This window comes from Hemitrygon akajei, chromosome 19 (genome assembly GCF_048418815.1).
Source record: "Hemitrygon akajei chromosome 19, sHemAka1.3, whole genome shotgun sequence".
Lineage (NCBI taxonomy): Eukaryota > Metazoa > Chordata > Chondrichthyes > Myliobatiformes > Dasyatidae > Hemitrygon > Hemitrygon akajei.
In genome coordinates this window covers 20,557,780-20,580,380 of record NC_133142.1, presented here as the reverse complement: position 1 = coordinate 20,580,380, position 22,601 = coordinate 20,557,780, and the positions used below count along the sequence as shown (strand labels likewise).

General features: G+C 38.0%; 1 protein-coding gene across 5 annotated transcripts in view; it reads right to left on the bottom strand.

Moving 5' to 3' along the window:
* cacna2d3a (calcium channel, voltage-dependent, alpha 2/delta subunit 3a) overlaps window positions 1-13,464 on the bottom strand; it is a 782,368-nt gene extending 768,904 nt beyond the window's left edge. For all 5 annotated transcript variants that reach the window (XM_073072214.1, XM_073072211.1, XM_073072212.1 and 2 more), the window contains exons 1-2: window positions 12,791-13,464; window positions 12,322-12,403 (exon numbers count right to left, since the gene is read on the bottom strand). In XM_073072214.1, the coding sequence (XP_072928315.1) occupies window positions 12,322-12,403; window positions 12,791-12,906 (198 nt within the window). In that variant the 5' untranslated portion in view covers window positions 12,907-13,464. The remainder of the gene's footprint in view (window positions 1-12,321; window positions 12,404-12,790) is intronic.
* Window positions 13,465-22,601: the final 9,137 nt, after the last annotated feature.

Sequence of the window (22,601 nt, the reverse complement as noted above, 5' to 3'; positions counted from 1 at the left end):
GATTTCAAGCATCTGCAGATTTTCTCTTGTTCATAACCGTGAGGCTTACATAACCCCAATGTGTGTTCTGAACATCATAGGTGGAATGTTACATTTTTGATAATCTGTGTTCATAGCTCTCAGTATAAGTGTATTTAATTATTTCTGATCTTGATTTAAATGTGTGTAGTAAACTAGGGGCACAGATGAAACCACCTTATGGAAGACAAGCATAGAAATGCACAGTATGTCTTTTAGCCGATCTCGTCCATGCCAACCGTGATGCCTATTTATACTATTTGCCTACATTAGTACCATATTCCTTTGCACTTTTCCAATCCAAATATCTGTCTGAACGCCTTTTAAATGTTGTAATTATATTTGCGTCTTTGGCAATTTGTTTCAGATATTTCATCCTCTCTGTGAAAACATATTCTCCCCAAATTTCAAATTTCTCCCCACTCACCTTAAACCTCTGCCCCCTTCTTCTCGACTCCGTCCCAGGAAAAAGATTCTGGCTACCTATCTATTAATGCCCCTTATAATTTTAGAAACTCTATAATATCACTCCTCAGTCCCCTACTTAGTGTGAATAAACCCAGTCTATCCTATCTCTCCTTATAGCTATAGCTCTCAATTCCAGAAAACATCCTGGTGAATCTCTTCTGTTCTCTACTGCTACCACATTCTTCCTCACGTGTGGTGGCCATTACTGTTCATAATACTCAACGACAGTCTAACCAATGTTTTCTACATCTACAACGTGCCATCCCATCTTTTATATTCAATGCCTCAGCCCATAAAGCCAAACATACCAAATGCCTTTATTGCCAACCTATTCATCTATGTCACCACTTTCAGGGAGCTATGAACTCACACCCCAAGGTCCCACTGTACATCAAAGCTCCTGAGATCCCAGCCATTTACTCTAAATACCAAATAGAATTTGACCTCTCAGTTATCTGAATAAAATTCCATCTACTACCTCTCCACTCAACTTGCCAGCTGATCTATGTCCTACTGTATTCTTACACAACCTTCTTCCTTCTCTGTGTCTCCACCAATTTTGTCTGTGAATTGAATAATCGTAGTCCCTCAATTCTCATTCAAATAACTTACACGTACACTGCTCTTATTACAGATATCTGATCAGAAATGCATCTATCCTCTCCCTCCTATCATTCAGCAAATTTTGGATACAGTTTGCCAACACACATTGGATCTCTTGTGCTTTAACCTTCTAGACAAGCCTGCCAAGTTTGGTAAAGCCTTACCAAACTCCATCCTTCAGCATCTTGTACGTGTTGCTCCAGATTTCTAGCACCTGCAATCTCTCTTGTAAACCATGTCCACTGCACTGTTTTCTCAATTTTCCTCACCACCCCCTCAGAACACCCCAATCAGATTTGTGAAGATTATCCAAAGGACAAAATTTAGAGCTGAGAGTCTGGGCTCAGAGGAGGGATAACTCTTCATGATCAATTGAAAATGGTGAGCTGCCTTTCCTCCATAAGATGCTGAAATGCAAACTGTATTTCTCCAAACTTTACACTTTGTTTTACATCTGCAGCACTTGCTTTTAATTTCACCTTTAATATGCAGGCTTGGAGCTGTAGCTTTAAAATATCTAGCTGAAAAAATATATATTTATATTCTGCCTCCAGTCAAATTGCTTCTACCTTGAAATGCCTTCAACTGTAAATACTTATTGAAGTTTCCCTAGTTTATAACTTACATTATCTGAAAATCTATTGAATAAAACTCTCAAAAACAAAAGGCTATACATTCCATCCCTCTGCTAATTTCTCAGAGGTAACAACGCTTGAAAAAGAACAGAAATAAAAAAGTAAAAATATGGAACCAACGTGGTGGAAACCACATCATTAATAAGTTCATTGGAAAAACTACAACTTTATATATGCGTTGAACTCATTTCTTTCATTATTCCTTCAGTTTTCTCAGGATATATAATTGAAATCAAGTATAGAAACAAACACTCAACATTAAGAGAATTACTTTATATACCTGAACTAAATTTAAATGTAATATGACCTCGTTGTACATCTATTAGTTTATTAGCTTTTCAGGACAGAGTGTTGCTGACATGGCCAACATTTACTCCTTATCACCAAATACCTTTGAGTAAGTTATGCTGAGCCACATTCACTGTGGTCTTATGGTTCTGTTTGATAGGGAGTTTGAGAATTTAGACCCAGGGATAATGAATGACAAGTGAAATGCTTCCACATCAGGATAATCTGCAGTTTGGAGAGATGAATGCAAGTGGTAGGGTTCCCTAGCATTTATTGTCTTTGTCCTTCCAGGTTGTGGGGATCACACATTTGTGGGACACTGTCAGAGCAGCCTAGGAAAAAGACTGTAATCCATTTTGTCGATGGTATACACTGAGGCCACTGCGCACCAGTGATGTAGAGAATGAATGTTTTAGGGTAGTAGATGGTCCCAATCAATCAGGCTGCTTTATCCTGTGCTTTTATTAATTATGCTGCTTAACTTTTACTTATCATAAAATGGTAATGAAGGAATGAAGGAAATAAAGATATTTCTATCTCTTTTTAGAACCACCTCGCAAAGGGCAGCGCAGAAGTGAAATGCATCTGTTGAGAAGGAATTGGTCAGTTTAAATGGCTCTTCTGCACCTCCAAGTGGACAATTACACAACTGCATCAACAGTTTATGTCAGGTGTAACACCTTTTCTGTATTTTGTTCACCACTAAGTATGAAGGAAATTTTGTATAAAATAAATTGAAGGCTAAAGCCAAAAAAACTTTTTTTAAAAATCCATAATTTTGTTGCACCAGAACAAGATATTGATACCATTTATATAAGTACACTAAGTACAAGCATTTAATGTTCAAACATCAATGAGGAAAGGATTGTTCATGTAACTTTTAAATATTTGATCACTGACTAACAATGTCACCTGCAATTTTATCATGCATTGGTTTCCAGAACAAACCATGTACATCTTTGGTAAAGGTTGCAAAGTACTGTTCTGTTGTGAGATATAGACTTATTAGTCAGCATATAGGAGGGAGATTAAAAAGCTGGTTGAATTGTTCCATAACAACTTCTCCTTTAATGTCAGCAACATCACAGAGCTGATTATTGATTATAGGAGGAAGAAACTAGAGATGGATGAGCCAGTCCTCATTAGGGGATCACAGGTGAAGAGGGCCAGTAACCTTAAATTTCTTGGTGTCATCATATTAGAAGATATGTCCTTGGACCAACATACTGTAAGTACCATTACAAAGAAAGATTGGTAGTGCCTTTACTTTCTTAGAAGTTTGTGGAGGTTCGGCATGTCATCCAAAACTTTGACTATCTTCTATAAATGCACAGTAGAGTATCCTAACTGGTTGTCTAATGGCCTGGTATGGAAACACTGATGCCCAAGAACAGAAAAACCTCCAAAATGTGAATGGATACAGCTCAGTCCATTACAAACAAGCCATTGAGAACATCTACAAAGAATGGTACCAGAAGAAAGAGACATCCATCATCAACGACCCTCACCATCCAGACTTTTTGCTGCTACCATCAGGAAGGAGGTACAGGAGCCTTAGGTCCCTCACCACCAGACTCAGGAAGTGTCTTACCCTTCAGCCATCAGGATGTTAAACCATGAATAACCTGAAATATGAAACGATTCCACAACCTCTGGGCTCACTTTCAAGGACTCGATGCAGTATTATTTATTTATTGTAAACATACAGTTTGTCTTCTTTTGCACATTTGTTGTTTCTCAGTCTTTTGTGTAGTTTCATAGACCCTATTGAATTTCTTTGTTCTACTGTAATAAATCTCAAGGTAGTATATGGTGACATACAGTATACATACTTTGATAATACATTTACTTTGAACTTTGCTTTTCTGGAGCAGCGAGAGTTGTCAAGGTGGATTAAGAGCACAAGGAGTGGAGGTAGACATGGATTGCACTGGCTGTTATCGCCAACTGCTGGTAATCTGCAGCTGAGGTTGAGGGAGTGACAAGTTTCAAGCTCACAAAGGACTGCAGGGAGAGTTAACTATCTGACGTTCACTGCCATCGTTTGTCACATATCAAAAGCAGCACATGACAAGAGTTATTAAAAGTGATTTTGTATTATTGAATTTTTTCAAACTCTTCTGTGTATACATCTGATGAGTTGACTGATCTCGTTATCTGTTGTGTGCCGTGAACTCTATAATCCGGGACCTAAGGCTAAATGTTTTGCCAGATGTGGTGCTGCAGGGGTCACAGGAGTGATTAAATCTGGGGCATGTTGCTGAAGCTGCTGTGAGCCCATTGGTTTCAGAGGCAGCATCAACTTTCACTTGTACAGACAAAGTGATGACACTGAACATGTGCTGATATCAGCATAAATGACCTGCTTCTACTGTTCTCCATGCATGATACTGCTGGAAGACATTTCCTCAACTATCTGAACTACAATCAAAAGCTCTAAAATTTGATGCTTCAATTTGTTATGTATTATAATTACATTCACTAAATTAAATATGGATAATTGGTGTTTATGGACATGCTAATGTGGCATATCACAGTGCATACTCAACAAATCTTAACAATTCCAAAACTACACAAGCTTCTCTTTCAGAGTCTTCCAATTCTTTCTCCATACTGAATGAAGCCTAGTAATTTTTCATGCCCTATGGATTTGTGCAATGCCGATGACCCACATAAAAACAGAACATCAGTAAAAAGAAAAGAAAGAAAACCTGGTCAAAAAAGTCATTGGGGTGACTCTCACTGAATTATGTACCAAATTTTTACCTGTGCAGTTCCCAACAGCAGCTGTCTGCAGAGTCCACAGATGCCATTATATTGCTGCACTAACCACTTGCAGGGGAGTCAGACCCAAAGTATGCTCTCCATGGCAACCACAAAAGAGCAGCATAAAAGGTTGTTGGGGAGGTGAGATTAAGTGTTGAAGTTGTGTGTGTATGTGTGTGCATGTGTGTGTGTGTGGGGGGGGGGAGGAAACATAGTGCATTATTATACACCGGCACACCCTCCATGTAATGAACTAGTCCAATAGACCCACATGCTGAGAGTGATTCCAAGGGCCAGTGATCATTGCACATGGATTTATAGTGATTTCTGTTAAAGAAGGATGTGATCTGTGAAAGTAATTACCTGACATAATGCCAATCACCGGCGAATACAGGAGATGTGTACACAAGATATTGTAGTGAACATGAAGATCCTTTAGTTTCTGCCCCCTTCTCAGAGTATATCATGTGCACACTTTTTTTTGTGATTATAGATATCCTGACTTGCCCCATAATGTTTTAAATACTGAAAGGAGTGGACAAAGTGTGCACTATGCACCCTATAACATAGCTGACACTGGTTAAACTTCAGTTGAGTTAAGGTGACTGAACCTTACCCAGAACCTTCATTCAGAGGGTCGCAAGAGTGTGGAGTGTGCTGCCACCAGAAGTGGTGCATGCAAGCTCGATTCCAACGTTTAAGAGAATTTTGGATAGGTACATGGCTAATAGGGGTATGGAGGGCTATGGTCACAGTGCAGGTCAATAGGAATAGGCAGTCTAAATGGTTTTGGCATAGACTAGATGGGCCAAAGGGTCTGTTTCTGTGCTGTACTTCTCTATGACTCTAGTGTCCCAACCAATTTCTCTGTCACTGCCAACAGAGATGTTCACTCACCCAATCTGATATGTTTAAAATGGATATTATGTGCACATCATTTAAAAATCTGTGCACTAATCAGTCAAATTCAACACATATGTTATAACACCCTGTTTTGTGTAACTCTTGCCATGACATATAAGCAATAGAGATGGAGTCAAAGTGATTTGACTCACAGAATTTATACTTGCAAAGTATTTTCTTTCCCGCTATGGCTCAAACAATATTATTTGCACAATCAAGTTGTTCTCCTACCATCTTCCTTGCTATGTCCTGGAAAATATTCTCTCGAAAAGTGCAAGTGTATTTACTGTACACACATCTACTTTCTGCAATGCCATGAAGCTATGTAAAAATAAATCAGTTCATCACAAGGTCACCCAAGCGGTTGATCCCTTAACTATCAGTGGGAATATCAAAAGACAATTTTTCAGCAAAATTTACTTGTGTGTACTTTTAAATTAATGTAATCCATTTTGATCCTTCTAAAATAAAAATTTTAAAAGTTCATACATTAAAGGAATCAGCCATTACACAGTGTACTACTATATCACAAAGGAGAATTTGTGATTGAAGAGTTAAGTAATATTTTTGTTTAAATTATGAAGTGAATTATGAGTATTGTCCATCACATGCCTTTCTATATCCTTAATATTTATTTAAAACTTTTGACATTGTCATGTGAAATAATGACTGTGTAACAGTTGCTATTTTTCAGTGAGACAGAAAAACTTCCTGATTTATTATTAACCATTTGACCTCAGCTGTTAGATATTAATACTATTTATGTAAGAAGTGCCTTGACTGAAAAAAAAATATTTGATTGTTCAAGCCAGGAAATCAAAGCACCATGAGAATAGACAAAAGGTAGGTGACAGTCAGATACCTTATTCTGACCCTATAGGTTGGTATTGAGGAAATATATCACATCTTTCAATCCAGCATATAGAACAACTTTGAAGATAGATAACTGAATGAGTTCGGGGCTTAGGTTAAATTGGTAAACGTTCCAAGCATATCTCAAAAGAAGCTTCACTGTTTAGGCAAGACTCCCAGGAGTGAGATGGTATTTTAATTACATTAATGAGGCCAGAAGCATCTGATTGTGCTTACTTTGATAAGATTTGTACAGCTTGGAAGACTGGAGGTTAAAACAAGGTGAAGCCATTTTCAGAGACAATGAGAGTGTTTCCAAGCATTAAAAGTTGCTTCATATCTAAACCCAAACTCCATTCCTTCCGCTCCCCACCACCAAAATGTTCCTTTATCCTTAACCGCCCCCCCCCCCCCCGCCTTTGAATCATCTCACACACAGACATACAATATATCCAGATCAGTGATTGGACTGTCCCTTCTTGTTTTAGGACCCCACCCTAAATCTCTTCCCCTCTCCCTCTCTGAGAGGCTAGGGGTCAGTCCCATCTCTCCTGAGCCTGGTGATGAATCATATTGGTGACTGGAAGGAAAGCTTATCACGCAGACTTACTTCTGGGGAGGGAACTTCTTCTGTTGCATAGCGACACAGAAATTATTTAAAGAACCCATGCAGAGAAATTCCACTGTACATTAGTCATAATAAAATTGTAAACACATTCTTTCCTAATTCACTTACCACTTCATTGCACCTGGAACACAAAGGAATACCTACCACCAGATTTATTTTTATGTTTGATCATGTTGTAGAAATTTCCATTCACAGTGCAAAGCAATAGCAGGATAATATTAGAATCTTCTAAAAGCACACCTTCCTATAAATAATTTTGAAATGCCATGTTGCCTAATTATTTTTGTTCTGCACAGCTTCTTTTTTTTACTCTTACCCTCTTTTAGAGCAAGGAACAAATATATTCTATGGAAGGAAATGTCAATTTTTTTCTGGTAAAAGCATTACTTCATACTTGAGACAAAAAAAAATAAAGAATTAACCTTTAAAAATAACTTAATAATTTAGGTACTGACATTTATAAAGGAAGCAAAAACAGAGACAAAGGATTTATATTTTCTTGCTTAAATTCATCTGCATGGTAATGTAGACACTGTTGTGCATCCTCAGCTTTCATCTATTTGATTATTCTCAGAATATGCTGGAATGCACTTAGATTTCTCCATCTAAATCATTTACTCAAAAGGGAAATATTCACACAGCATTATCTATAGCTAAGTGTAGCATTTAACATAAAGCACCTACTACCTTTTAGAAATTAGGTGTACGGTAACCAACATATAGACTCACTCTCCCTCACTTCTTCTTTGTTACAAAACAATTGTTTGGAGAAAAGACTGCATACATAAATTGTGACATAAGAAAATATCATCCCTTTAAACTATATCATGAGTGAAAATGGAAGAAAGTGTTGAAAAATAATGAGTTTTCCTTTCCTGATAAATTTATGTACAGTTAACAGATTTTTAAAAATCTGCCATTTCTAGTGGGAAGTTGGAGAACTTTTAGCAGCATCTTTTTCCATCCCTTATTTTGTACTCAGTGGTTGTGAAGGGAGCATTCTCTTTATAAAATATTTTTAAATTAATTTATCAATAGGATGGTTTTATTAATGATTTATTTTAAGAAACAGTATAATTTATTACAGTATTACACTATTCATCCATACAATGATGGAATAAATTTGTCTAACATCACAGGGATTCCGAAATCACATTAAGGATTTGAGAATCATCCTCTCATCAGTTTTTATTTTTCTAGTTATAAATGCTAACCTAACTAGATCATTTTATTATTAATCTAGATAGAACAATCGCTTAAATGTGATGTATTTCTCACTGAACTGCTGAAATAGAATCCATATCTACAGAATAGATACAGTTCTGGGAAATATAAACACTCTTCTTGTCAAAATATATTAATAGACTCTGAGTAGAGATAATCAATGTCAGTTATCAAAAACTGGTATCTCCAAACAAGACTTTCCCAATCTAAGACTCCATAGGATAATTATTAAATAAAACTAAATTATAAGGCAATGGTAGAGTCAAGATATTCATTACAGCTTGTTATTTTCTTAGACAATATCTTAATTTTAATAGTACCTCGGATAGAAATGCACACATTATGGTTTCTGCTGTGATGACAGTTATGAGGGTAACAGTGTTCATAATTATTTGCATGTAAAACATACGCAGTTTTACACAAACATCCCAAAGCTGCTGACAGAGGTTTCTTTCATCAGAAGCTTACACAATTCCAAAAGGTCTGACACTGAAATCAATATTAGACCCTCTTAGGACACTTGCTCACCAGTGCCAAATTAAAAGTGGCTAAAATAACTGGGTCTGGTTCATTTAACAGTTTTAACACTGTAAAAGCAATAATAACTACTGATCTGAAAAAATAAATTTTGCAAATGTGGAGTTTTATTCCCTGAAAGGATTTTATTTCTGTCAAACTCTTTTACCTCTTTTCTTGAATCATGTCCATGAATCACAATATATTGTTTTCTTTGTCATTTAATTCTGATTTATATTTCCTCTTACAGTTTTTAGTTTAATGCGTTTTAATGGGAATGCTTTGATCTCCTGTAGAGGGCACTGTGCTGGAAACGAGACACTCCCACCTACCATTCCCCCAATTAGTAGAAACTTCTACTGATAAATCCATGATGATTCCTTTGGTAGTTTTTAATAAAGTGAATAGTGATAGCCATTCCTTTGCTACTAAGAACAAAATCATTTCCAAATTTCCATAAATTCTACTGATGTGTAAGAATAAGGAAATTATAAATGATGCCTTTGATATGGTGACCAGTAAATTGTGTTTGTTTCTTTTTATAATATTTTAATAATGATATTATTCACCTGTGAGTGTAGTATGCACATTTCTACATACAACTCAAATGTTTAACTAAAATATTAATTGTACTTTACAATTCAAATATACTTATAGCTTTTGTTCGATATCAAACTATGATGACAATAGTTTCTCCTTTTCAAAGTTTTTTTAAGATTATCTTTTTCAACCACAGCCATGTGGACTTGAAACAGTGCTGTTAATGAGAAGATTTTAAAGCTGACGAATACTTGAAGCAGAAGATGAATGAAGAACTTTAAACAATGAAGGAAGAACAGCTAGCTGTTTTTGAATAGGAAATAAGTGTCCGTGGATTTTGCCGAATTCATCCTGTGCTCAACTCAAAAATTCAATAATTCCATTATGGGTTTTTTTGCACAAATGGCAGATCTAACTTTCAAAACTATAAAAAATACCACAGATTCATTATGAAGCATTTTTATCCAAGATGCAAATTCTCTTTAAATGGAAGGTTTAAGAAAGTACAGACTAAATTTTATTTAAATACTAACACAGTCATAATAGTTAGCAGAGACGGTCCTGTTAAACCTCTCACCATGTGAGCATAGGCCTAAGGTGGCAGGCTGATGATCACTATTATACTGTGAAATCTACGTGACAACTGTAAGAATATAGTAAACCAGCTTTGTTTGTTAGGTAGCAATTTTTATGTATATAAAAACATAGAGAAAATGTCTAATACAAAAAATAGATCTCTAATTTGATAAATTTCTCAGATTCATCACATTAATGGCACTGTTTGCAAATCAGGAAAACATTTGTTAAAATGATTGAATCTGCATCAATAACGACTGTATTGCCTACTATATTACTGGAAATACTCAAGACCGCATTGGCAAATTAATGATGATACCACGTAAAACATTCATTTCTCAGTGCAGAGCAAAGAAAACATAACAGCAAAAGGAATCAGGTGAAGCATAAATGGAACCTTTTACAAATAATGGTAATACTCTAAGAATTATCTTTGCTTTACACTAATACTAATTACAAGGTTGCGTTTAAAAACACGTTTCACTTTTTTGTGGTTAATATCAACATCACCTGGTTAAATATTTTGTTGATTTAAATGCTTCTGATAAAGATCTTAGTATTATGTATTTCCTCGAAAAATTAATAAAAATGGACAATGTTGGAATATTACATCATAAGACATGGCAAATTAATTCTAAATATAACATGCTCCAGATAAATTAACTTCTATCTTATTCCTCCTCTCACATCCCTTTCTGAACACCTCAAATCGCTTTCCAGCCATTGCTTTTTCCAATAGTCATCATTGTTCTAGTACAAAAATGAAAATGGCAAATTCATGTAGAGCAAGATGCGCTGATGGTAATGGCTACAGAAAACTTGTTATGGCTTCACTGAGCCAGGGGTAAATATTTACAGGTATTATTGAACCTTTTAAATACGTCAGAGGAAAAGAAGCCTTGGTTTATTGTTTCATCCAAAGGACATTTCTTCTGACAGTGCAATATCTCCTCAGCACTACACAGGATGCCAGCCCTGATTTTGTGCTCAATGGGGGGTTCAAGGGTAGGGGGTTGCAGTGGAGTGAAATATTAATTGGTTCTTTTTATCTTCACATTATTTGATAAGGTTTCACTTACATTTCAAATTGTGCAAAATATCTTCCTGCTGAGCTATCACAGTAAGAGAGCAGTAATGTATCTTTCTAGTTGCACAATTCCAGATCCTGAATATGACACAGAACAACAAAAACTATTAAGGGACTAATGATAATGTCAGGATGAAACCGTGGAGAAAACCCGAACTCATTTTAGATGCTTAACTATATAGAGACTTTAGGAGTATATTTTGTACCAATCGTTAGTAAACTAGCAATAGTGAAATTCAAATAAAGAACAGCAGCGGTATTTCTTAATCCTTTCATCACAAGAGTTGTAACGATGCCTAAGTATTAAATAGAAAAGCATAGAATCTCATAATACAATTACTTGAGACAAAATCACACTGCATTAAAATGTTCTTTCACTTATGAGAAACACGATCTTATGCCACTTGTGTCTTAATGCGTGTGTTTGGAATCTTCTCGCTTGTGAAAACACCCACAATGCAACATTACTACATCTATTTGTTAGATTTTGCATTGGCTTAATACTTTATCTCTAAAAATCATATTGCGGCATTAACAGTTTTCTTTTTCAAAGTGACCCATTCCCTTTAAACAACAGGCTGAAGAGCAGCATATCATGTGTTTTCCGTTTACAATCATTATGGCCTTATACTCATTTTGTTCAAGTTACTCTTTTGATACAGGTTCAAATCGTATTCGTCATGACAATAGTAATTTAATGAACTGAGCAGCATCTTTCAGAGTCTTGCAGCAATGCACCAGAATATTATCCAGCAATGCACCTGAACAGACAGATAAGATACTCATTTCCCTTATCTATAATGGTGTAATACATCCCACATTGGACCGAAATGACAACGGAATGAAGTAAGGGTGTGCGGTGCAGAAATCACACACAACTGTACAGTACTCTATTTTCACTCTGTGTATTCAAGAAGTCGTGCGAAGTTAAATAGCCGCAAGCCAAACCACTAAAGTTAATCTTGTAGTCTGCTAACTAAGCCAAAATGGTTATTTAAATAAGCATCAGTCATGATAGAATGACATAAATCTTTGCTTCTGCAATGTAAAGCAGTGCCAAACGTGTTCAATTATAATCACATCCGTTAAAACGGAATGACAAATACCATGGCTTTTCCAAGGGACCAGCTACTTAAAATGCATGTCAGTTGTCTTGTGTCAATTAAGTTCAAAAACAAAGGTTCTAAAATTTAAACTGAAAAAAAAAATGCTGTTACCTTCTGCAGGAATTGCGAACCCGAATATTTAGCTGAAATAGACTTGATTTCACCTCCAAAGGCGGAAGCCCAGAGTTTTACCCTGAAATAACATTAAAATACGGTAACATATATTACAATGGAGAAAGAGCAAAACCAATTTAACTTCCGGTTGAAACCCACAGAAAGTAATTCTCTTTTCTTATCAAACAATATTCGATTATTTTTGTCGTTTGCTAAGCAAAGTATATCGTTTTCACGTCGATGATGTTTGAGGTGTGAATATTACTGTGCATTTTCAACATAACAAGCCCTCTAAACTATAATTTTTCGCAGAACATAATGTTATGTTTCATGATGCATAGAGATTTTGCAGCATTGCAAAACACTAGTATTAACCAACTTTACATATGATCCTCTAGGCAGTTCTTTAACTTTCGTCACAAAAGCTGACAGGCATGCATGCAAAGGAAGAGAATTCAAGACTTACACATTAAGGGGGATCTGTTGTGAATCTTTCGCGTGCGCCCGTGTAATGCTGAAAAATGCCCACACGATTACAGAGAAGCTACAGAAAGCCTGTAAAATATGCATATCTCGCTTCATTATTGTACTTTCCCAGATCAGAACGACTTGCCGAATTGGAGTTCATCTGATTAATAATGGAGTTTCTCAGACCCAAATGGATAGCGGGCTCATCTTCATCTGTGGGACATCCCAGTTAAGACCAAAAAAAAACCGGGGAAGCAACTGAAAAGAGCAGTGAGTTCAAAATATTGCCGCTGCTATTATATCCTTGGTAGGGAGACCGTTTCTACCTTTACTGCAGGATATTGTATTTACTTCTTAACAACTCTGCAGTATGCAGTCCCCTGTATAATATCATCTTTCGGTAACCTACTGCCGGTCCAGTATGCCCTCTGCTACAGGCCACAAGAATCTATTGATTTCAACAGAGTAAGCTATCTGCTCACAATTAATGCTCACTGTATAGATGTAAAGCTGCCTGCAGGCTCCCTTTATCTTCCCGGTAACCTCGAGCATTCATCCCACATCTAGTCACGCAGCGCTGGTTCACCGGAGCAGGCATTAACGAAAAGTGCTGATGAAAGCCGGTAAGAGCACTGAGTGAAAACTGTGACACAATGCTTCCTCCAGGACTGATCGCCGGCTGACTGAGGAGCACTTTGCTGTAGCCTGATTGGGGGGGAGGGGGCGGGGGGGGGGGTTCAGCTCAAAGTGACTCGCGGACCTTACACTTGAGATGGTGAACACCCACAGGAGACGTCCCAATTCATTTAGAGCGCCGCTGTCGACAGCTTCTCCTATTCAGCTTATGGGGTGGAGTTGACTTCAAACTGAATCGAGCAACTCTCAGAAATAACGCTCGCAGGCAAATTATCACCTAAAAATAAACAGGAGTCATATTGTCGATACAATCCAAGATCAAAAATCAAAAAGTTTTAAAGTGAACTGACTGTATCCATCTGGTCTGCAACAAATTCCATTAAATCTTACAGTCCAGAATTACCGCACTGGCATGTTTAAAAAGACTTAAAAGGCCTATGAATGAAAGGAAATGCAACATAAGTAAATCAATGCAGAGTAAGTGACTCAGCCTTGTGAATGAATAATTAATTTCTTCATGTGGAGGAATCCCCTTGGTGAAGTTTGTGTAAGATCACAAGCTTAGGCATAACGTAATACCGCTTCACCTGGGACACCTATCACTTATGCTCGTTCCCGTTACACGGGGTCTATCTATACATATACCATGCAAAGTGGCCTCTTAAAAGCCAAAGTTACCCCGGCAATCGACTCAAGCAGCTACAGTTTGAAAAGCAAAGAAAATCTGCAGATTCTGTAAATCTCAAATAGAGGCGGAAAATCTGCGTCAAGCAGCATCCGTGGAGAAAGCAAGTCCAAATTAGAATTAGTATTAGTAATTCTACATGATATGGCATGAAGGCGGCACATCAGTCGGTCAGATTGGATCTGACCAGGATTTGCCCTTTTTTGTTAATCCTTTGGACAAGGCATTGCCACATTTGAGTAAACAAATCCCCTTTGGATGGTGAGCCTGAAATGGATTTGAACTAAAAGCAAGGCATCATTAGACGTGATTTTAAATTACCTTGTTACAAAGCAGCTTGCAAGGAAATGCAAGTTCTTGTGATTTGTACTGTTTATCTTTGCCTGTGTGATGTGTGGATCACAAGAGCCTGTACTCCTTAATAAAACACTGGTTGTGGACTATTCCCTCAATCAAAACTACTGTTATTACATTTTAAGCATTCCACTCCCAAAACACAGTTTATTCAAATCTTCTTTCCTTTTCTAAAGTTCTCCTGCATGTCTGCATCAGCTAGCCCCTTCCTCACTTCATTATTGACTGATCACTACATCATTATAAGCATTGCTGAGACCATTCCCGTTAATAAATGTGTATGGAGATCTCCTTGACTTTGTGTTTTTCAGTTCTCTGCTTCTCTCTCAGCACTCCCTCACGGGTTCATCTCCGTAGCAATGGCATAGTGTCCTCTGCTACTTATCCCAAAATATTTATTGCATTTCCTACGTCACCCCTTCTTGCCTTGCCTGTGAGATTCCTTCAGTGTTTCAGCTTGTCTCATGTGATATCTTTGATTAACCCACCTTCACCATTTGATACAAACTGAGGAAACGAAAAGCAAAAGCTGCAGATGCTGGAAATCCAAATTTAAAACAGAAAATGCAGTTTATTCCATCTGAAGATCACATCAACTTATCGCTTATCTACACCAATTCTTCAAACATTGATAATTTGAACTTTGACCTCCAAGGCTTTGTCTCGCTATTAACACTCTGATCTCAATTCACATGCAATAATCTTCTGAATGCATTCCTTTCATCTTCATACTGTGTTACATTTTCATTCCATCACTAGTAATGGCAAAACTATGAGCCAATGCAACTTTGCATTCATTACCTAAACTCTTTTTCCTCATTTAAATGCTACCCTTTGGGAACACTGTTCAAGGCCGTGTGGTAGCTCCATTCAATAATAACATGCATTAACAACATTCCACTTCATTGATTATATCGTATTGTTATTCTACTATGTTTCTTGTATCTACTGCGATTTGTTGTTCCTTTTTGCACTCTGTGGTGCATCAGGTGGCATTTTTGCTGTTTCCGTAGCACTTGACTGTTTTTTATGCGGCCGAGTTACTAGCTCGACACTCAACCCAGCACGGATGGAAAGCACACAAGGAGGCGGCCTGATTCGAACTCAGGACTATTCGCCTCAAAGTCCAGTGCTCATTCTACTACACTACTTGCCGGCTATCTACTGCGATTGCGCACAAGAAAATGAAACTCAGAGCTGTATTTGGAGACATGTATGTACTTTGATAATAAAGTTACTATGAACTTTAACTACTTGTCTCCATTACTCCTATTTCTCCCTTTGTGCAACATATAAATCTTAAATATGTTGCAGTTTCCTCTCAAACTTACACTATTCAATCACTACTTTCAGAATCACCATCACAATCAGTGAGCTCGTAATTCCACACCCTGGTTAACATATACTTTCACCTCTGTAACTCTGATAACTTGATTTTTTTTTCAACTCTTCTATTGCTGAATTTTTTTTGTGTAGTTATCGTCTGTCCCAGTTTGTGTTCATCTTATTGCCCTCCCATTTTGCGATTTTCCATAAAATTGAGCTTTTTAAAAAAATTCTGGCTTTGTCCAATACTACACTACACCACATCAGCATATTTTATTTGTATTTACGTTCAATATCCTTCATTCCTACCTCTAGCTCCACAGCCTCCCCTAAAATTGGTTTGTGAAGCTCACAAAGTTGGCTTTCTGCATTGAACTCACAGCTTTAGCCTTAGGGAATATTACAAAATACAGTATATCAACATTAGTTGACTTCGATTAAGATTTAACTGTTTCCAACATTCATTGCTTCCAATGTAAACTGTTCAGTACATTTAGAATGCTAGTGTTTGACATTTTAGCCATGGTATGTGTTTCAGTGATGACCAGAGAGTATACCTTTATTTCATTTAGAGATATGGCATTTTAGCCATGGTATGTGTTACAGTGATGACCAGAGAGTATACCTTTATTTCATTTAGAGATATGACATTTTAGCCATGGTATGTGTTTCAGTGATGACCAGAGAGTATACCTTTATTTCATTTAAAGATATGGCACAGTATCTGGCACTTCCAGGAGCCCAAGCCACCACACCTGGAGTATTGTGTGCAGTTTTGGTCTCCAAATTTGAGGAAGGACATTCTTGCTATTGAGGGAGTGCAGCGTAGGTTCACAAGGTTAATTCCCGGAATGGCAGGACTGTCATATGTTGAAAGATTGGAGCGACTGGGCTTGTATACACTGGAATTTAGAAGGATGAGAGGGGATCTGATTGAAACATATAAAATTATTAAGGGATTGGACACGCTGGAGGCAGGAAGCATGTTCCCGATGTTGGGGGAGTCCAGAACCAGAGGCCACAGTTTAAGAATAAGGTGTAGGCCATTTAGAACAGAGATGCGGAAAAACTTTTTCACCCAGAGAGTGGTGGATATGTGGAATGCTCTGCCCCAGAAAGCAGTGGAGGCCAAGTTTCTGGATGCATTCAAGAGAGAGTTAGATAGAGCTCTTATAGATAGTGGGGTCAAGGGATATAGGGAGAGGGCAGGAACGGGGTACTGATTGTGTATGATCAGCCATGATCACAGTGAATGGCGGTGCTGGCTAGAAGGGCCAAATGGCCTACTCCTGTACCTATTGTCTATTGTCTAACTACATCCATATGACCAATTAACCTACTAACTCATAAGTCTTTTGAATGTGGGAGCACCCAGACAGAATGTACAAACTCCTTACAGACGGTGGTGGGAAATGATCCTGGTTCGCTGGTGCTGGTAATAACATTAGGTTAACCACTCACACTACTGTGCCATCCCAGCATTATAATTGAGCAACTTATTAAGTATATTGATCCATACAGATAAAATATCTGCTGACAAGGACTAATGTGGTTCAGTTAGGAATACAAATCAAGTACATCTTCAACACAGTTGAAGTTTTGCATGAAAAGAACTGTATCAGGAGAACATAATTTGTTCAGGTCCCATTCCTTACTTGTATTTACAGAGCTATTGACTTAAACTATTGCACTGATCTTCTAGCAAGAATGAAAAGCCTTGTGAATGAAAGAAATTACAGCTTAAGTAAATCAATGACTCAAGCCTATGGATAAATAATTAATCTGTTGACATAGAGGAAGTTCCTTGGTAAAATAGACATGTGATCACAATCTGGCAAATAATGTGGGGATATATTCAGTCTGGCATGTTTCTCCCTTCTTCTGACACAACAGGCTGAATTTTAACTCATGTAAGTAGCTTGGCAGGGATTGGTTAAATGTGCAGAAAGTGTTAACAGAGCAGGAGGCCTCAATCAGCCCACTCACTTCTGCATTCTGATTTCAGGCTGTCTAAGAGCAGCCCTCAAGAGAGTCGTAATGCCAATTTCAATATGTTGATCACATAGTTACAGCGATTTTACCATAGGTTTGTAAGTGTAGCTATGAGTCAATAGTTTCCCAGGCATCTTGAAGCTCAGCTAGGAAGGAATGGAGAAAGCACTGGTATTAAGTGTTCAGCAGGGAGATGCAGGTTACTGGAGGCCATCTCCACCTCACAGGGTGTACCAACAGATATAAACTTCCTTACTGTCTTCAGAGTCTCTGAGTCTTACACAAGATGAGCAGGCACCAGCAAATAAATGTATAAAAGAGGAAAAAGATGCATAAGAGAGTGTGAATGTCAGATATCACTAGAGGAAGAAACAGCACCTTGTTAGGAGCAGGCTAAGAAGGTGTGTGAGAAATACAACAAAGATTTAGTATTGACGTACGTATAACAAAGAAAAGTGATGAGAAAGCATGATGCTTGATTGACATAAACAGAACAAGATAGGGAGTCAATAGAAATATGCCTTAAAAATGGTGAGGACTGGGTGCTCAGTTATCATTAAACAGATTATGCAAAAAGGAAAGAAGAGATTTTAAAAAATGGAACTGAATAGGGAAGATATAGTGGTTTCTGGAAAAGAGTTTGTCCTTTAGGTCAGATTCTATTTGATAGGGGTTAAGAAGGAAATGGAGTACAATCACCCTACTGGAAGTTTGCAGTAAATAGCGAGATGCCAGTGGAGGAGCCAATCACCAAAAAATTACAGAAAAGTGCAAAGTGTTGACATTGGTGACTTTAATTACCTAAATATTGATTAGGGTAAAGTTATGGAAGAGGAAAAGTGTCAGGTCTGCAAGGATAGGCACCTTCCAGTCACCACCCAGCTAACAGGAGTCACCTGCCACTCGCTTCCAACTGATCACCCTTGGAACCAAGGATGGTAGAAGGTGGTGCAGTGTGCATGGTTTGCCAGCTGGTGGAATCATGTCATCATGAGCAGGGTGTGCAGTACCTGATTGACTGGGCAGGGTTTGGCCAGAGGAGAGGTCTCGGGTACCATTCAATTTCACCTTGGGTTCACCACACATCGAGAAGTTCCCCAGCTGGATCATCCTGGGGCATCGGTGCTGGCCGTATGAGGGGTGAGACCTGTCAACAGACACTCCCAGCCTTCACCTAGATAGTAGGAGTCACCTGCCACTTGTTTCCAACTCATCACCTGCAGCCTATTTAAACCCACCTCTCATCCACAGTCCTTTGTTCACCCATTGAACCAGGCAGCCTTAAACAGTTGCTCCTAGCCTTCAGTTACCTTGTTGCCTTGTCACGTTACGTATATGCTGTCTTGTTTTGTGGCCCCTCGTGGCTTTTTATTTTGCAGTTTATTAGAAAAATATAATTTACTGCTAAGTCATCTCCATGCTCCGCTTTTGGGTGAGCCTCCTCTACACTTCCTGACAGAAAGTTGGGGTGGAGTGGATGGTGGGGAGGAGGAATTTCTGAGATGTGTTCAGGAGAACTTCATTGACCTTATGTTATCACACCCATTAGCTCAAAGATAAGGGAGCACAGATTTAAGGGTTTAGGCAAAGATTCCAAGGAACGTGAGGAAGAACATTTCATTTGCAGAGAGTGCTGATGACCAGGAAAATTGCTGCTGACTAAATAATGGAAGTAAATCCAATCATAATTTTCTAAAGGAAATTTCAAAGCAAATTAACTTGCAGGGCATGGAAATGGAATGAGAAAATGGGAGAGACTAGACTACACTAAGAGAGCTATATGGACCTATTGAGTTAATTGGCCTCCAGCTGGGTACAGGATCAGAATCAGAATCAGGTTTATTATCACCGGCATATGGTGTGAAATTTGTTAACTTAGCAGCAGCAGTTCAATGCAATGCATAATCTAGCAGAGAAAAATAAATTTTAAAAAATAATAATAAATGAACAACTAAATCAATTGAATTGCGTATATTAAATAGGTTGTAAAAAATATGCAAAAACAGAAATACTGTATATTAAAAAAGTGCGGTTGTGTCCAAAGCTTCAATGTCCATTTAGGAATCGGATGGCAGAGGGGAAGAAGCTGTTCCTGAGTCACTGAGTGTGTGCCTTCAGGCTTCTGTACCTCCTACCTGATGGTAACAGTGAGAAAAGGGCATGCCCTGCATGCTGGAGGTCCTTAATAATGGACGCTGCTTTTCTGAGACACCACTCCCTAAAGATGTCCTGGGTACTTTGTAGGCTAGTGCCCAAGATAGAGCTGACTAGATTTACAACCTTCTGCAGCTTCTTTTGGTCCTGTGCAGTAGCCCCTCCCTACCAGACACAGATGCAGCCTGTCAGAATGAGAGCCTGCAATACAGTGGACCTGATGTCTACACTTCATCAGCTCCTGTGAAAATTAGCCATGGACTCCTTCCTTGGTTCAACTGAAATTATTTGCATGACCTTGCAGTCATCAATACTGGATAGACCAGGTGATTTGCCAGGGCAGCCAATAATATCAACTTTATCTGTGATTAGAGACACCAGAATGAGTGGGTGATTAGGCTCCTGGCATTGACAGAAATATGTTGCAATCAAACCACTGCAGGTTTCCCAGAAGGGTTTAATAAATAAAACCCTTCCACTCCATAGATATGAAGGCTTTGACCTCAGCACAATTGTGCACAAGACTTTCAGCTATTGCGATAGTGCCTCCCATAAGATGATTCAGATTTAGTTTTATTAAATCACATCTTCATCGAAGCATTCAGTGAAACATATCATTTGCATTTGCATTAACAACCAACACACCTGAGGGTGTGCAGGAGGCAGCCTGCAAGTGCACCACACATTCCGGCATTAAATGTCCACAATGGACAACAGAGGAACACTATAGTGCATGCAGAGACAACACAGAACTCAACAAAACAGAACATAACAAGCAATGACAGCAAAGCAAGCCCTGTTCCTCCCTTCCTATCGTGCACACACACAGTACTCTAACCCCAGGACAGGCTGTCTTCTACAGCCTCCAGCAAACTTGTGGATTCACAGACAGTGGAGCCTAACACAAAGCAGAGAATAACTAGCTTTTTGGAGCTGTTAGCCCATTAGATCATGGCTGATTACTGTGGTGAGAAATGTAATGAGGACCAGCTGTTCCCACCAAAGAACCTGCAATTCAGTCGCTAACTACTGGGTTGGTATCCAAGAGGTACTTGCATCCAAAGGGAGCAGAGATGTCTTGGTCAGGTCAGTAAACTGCTCGCGTAAAAACAATTTCAATTTAAAAATAATCTAGAAAATGACCTGACAGAAGAAAATACAGTGGAAGGAAGTGGGTTATGACAAATTGTGGTAGTTGCAGCAAGGCAAGGGTGTGCTGGCAGAGGAGGTTTATGAGAATGATCCTGGAAATGAAAGGGTTAAAGGTGTATGATGCTCAAGGTCTGAACTTGCCTAATATAGAAGAATGAGGAGGATCTCATTGAATATTATTGAGTATTGAAAGGCCCAGATACAGTGGACATGGAGAGGTTGTTTCCTATAGTTGGGAAATCCAGGAACAGAGGGCACAGCCTCAGAATATAAGGACTTCTGTTTAAAACAGAGATGAGGAGGAACTTCTTTAGCCTGAGGGTGGTGAATATGTGGAATTCCTTGCCACAGGTGGCTGTAGAGACCAAATCATTGGGTATATTTAAAGTGGAGGTTGATTGGTTCTTGATTAGTCAGGGCAGCAAAGATTACAGGGAGAAGGCAGCAGAATGGTGTTGAGAAAAATGATAAGTCAGCCAAAATGAAGAGCAGACGTGATGGGATGAATTGCCTAATTCTGCTCCATGTCTTGTGGTCTTATGGTTAAAATGGTGTGCTGGCACTGTACAATCTCAAGCTGCAAAAAACTTTTGAGAGTTTTGTACAGCCTTTACTGAGTGTGGAAATTCAGTAAAGCAAGAGTCATTGTAGTGTACTTAATACTTCAGAATATTTCAATAATATTGTAAATATACTGTTTGATAAGCATTCTTTGTTTATATAATTCATTACAGTTTAAATGAACTGTAAGAAGTTCATGAATGGCATATGTCATTACACCATGATGTCATAGATGAGTGCCTCATTAAAGAAAACAAAACTAAGCACACACATCCCAGCTCCCATGTTTTTCTTTTGATTAATTTATAAAGTTACAAAATATAACGGTGGTGATGAGGAAGTTTTAAAATGAAGTCAAGACGACTACCTACTTGTCGAAGTGCAGCACATCTTTTTCTCTTTAGAAGGGGAGAGAGATGTTTGAGTTGAAAAAAAAGTGCAGCATGTATTTCTTCACAAGGGGGAGAGATATCAGAGATTTTAAAAATGCACAACACATGTTTCTTTGAAAGGGGAGAGCAACAGTCGAGTTTAGAAAAATGGTAGAAAATGGATGAAATTCATGGTTTAATAAACATTACCTTGTGATAATAATAATAATAATAATAATAATAATAATAATAATAATAAATAAATAAATAAATAAACAAAGTAGCTGGCTAGATTGGAAATATAGATGTGTCTGATTGCATAACAGATAACTGGATGATCCATACTGAATGAATTGAGCAGTATTTTGAAGCAAAGGAAATAGCCAATGAAAAGAAAGTGCCAGTGTTACTGAATGCAATAGGAGTAAAAGCATACAGTTTGCTTTGAAGTTTAACTGCTCCAACCAAACCAGCCAGAATAAGCTTTGCTGATATCATGAACATAATTCAGGAACATTTAGAACCAAAACCTTTGTTGATTGCAGAACGTTTTAGGTTTCTCAAGTGGAATCAAAAGG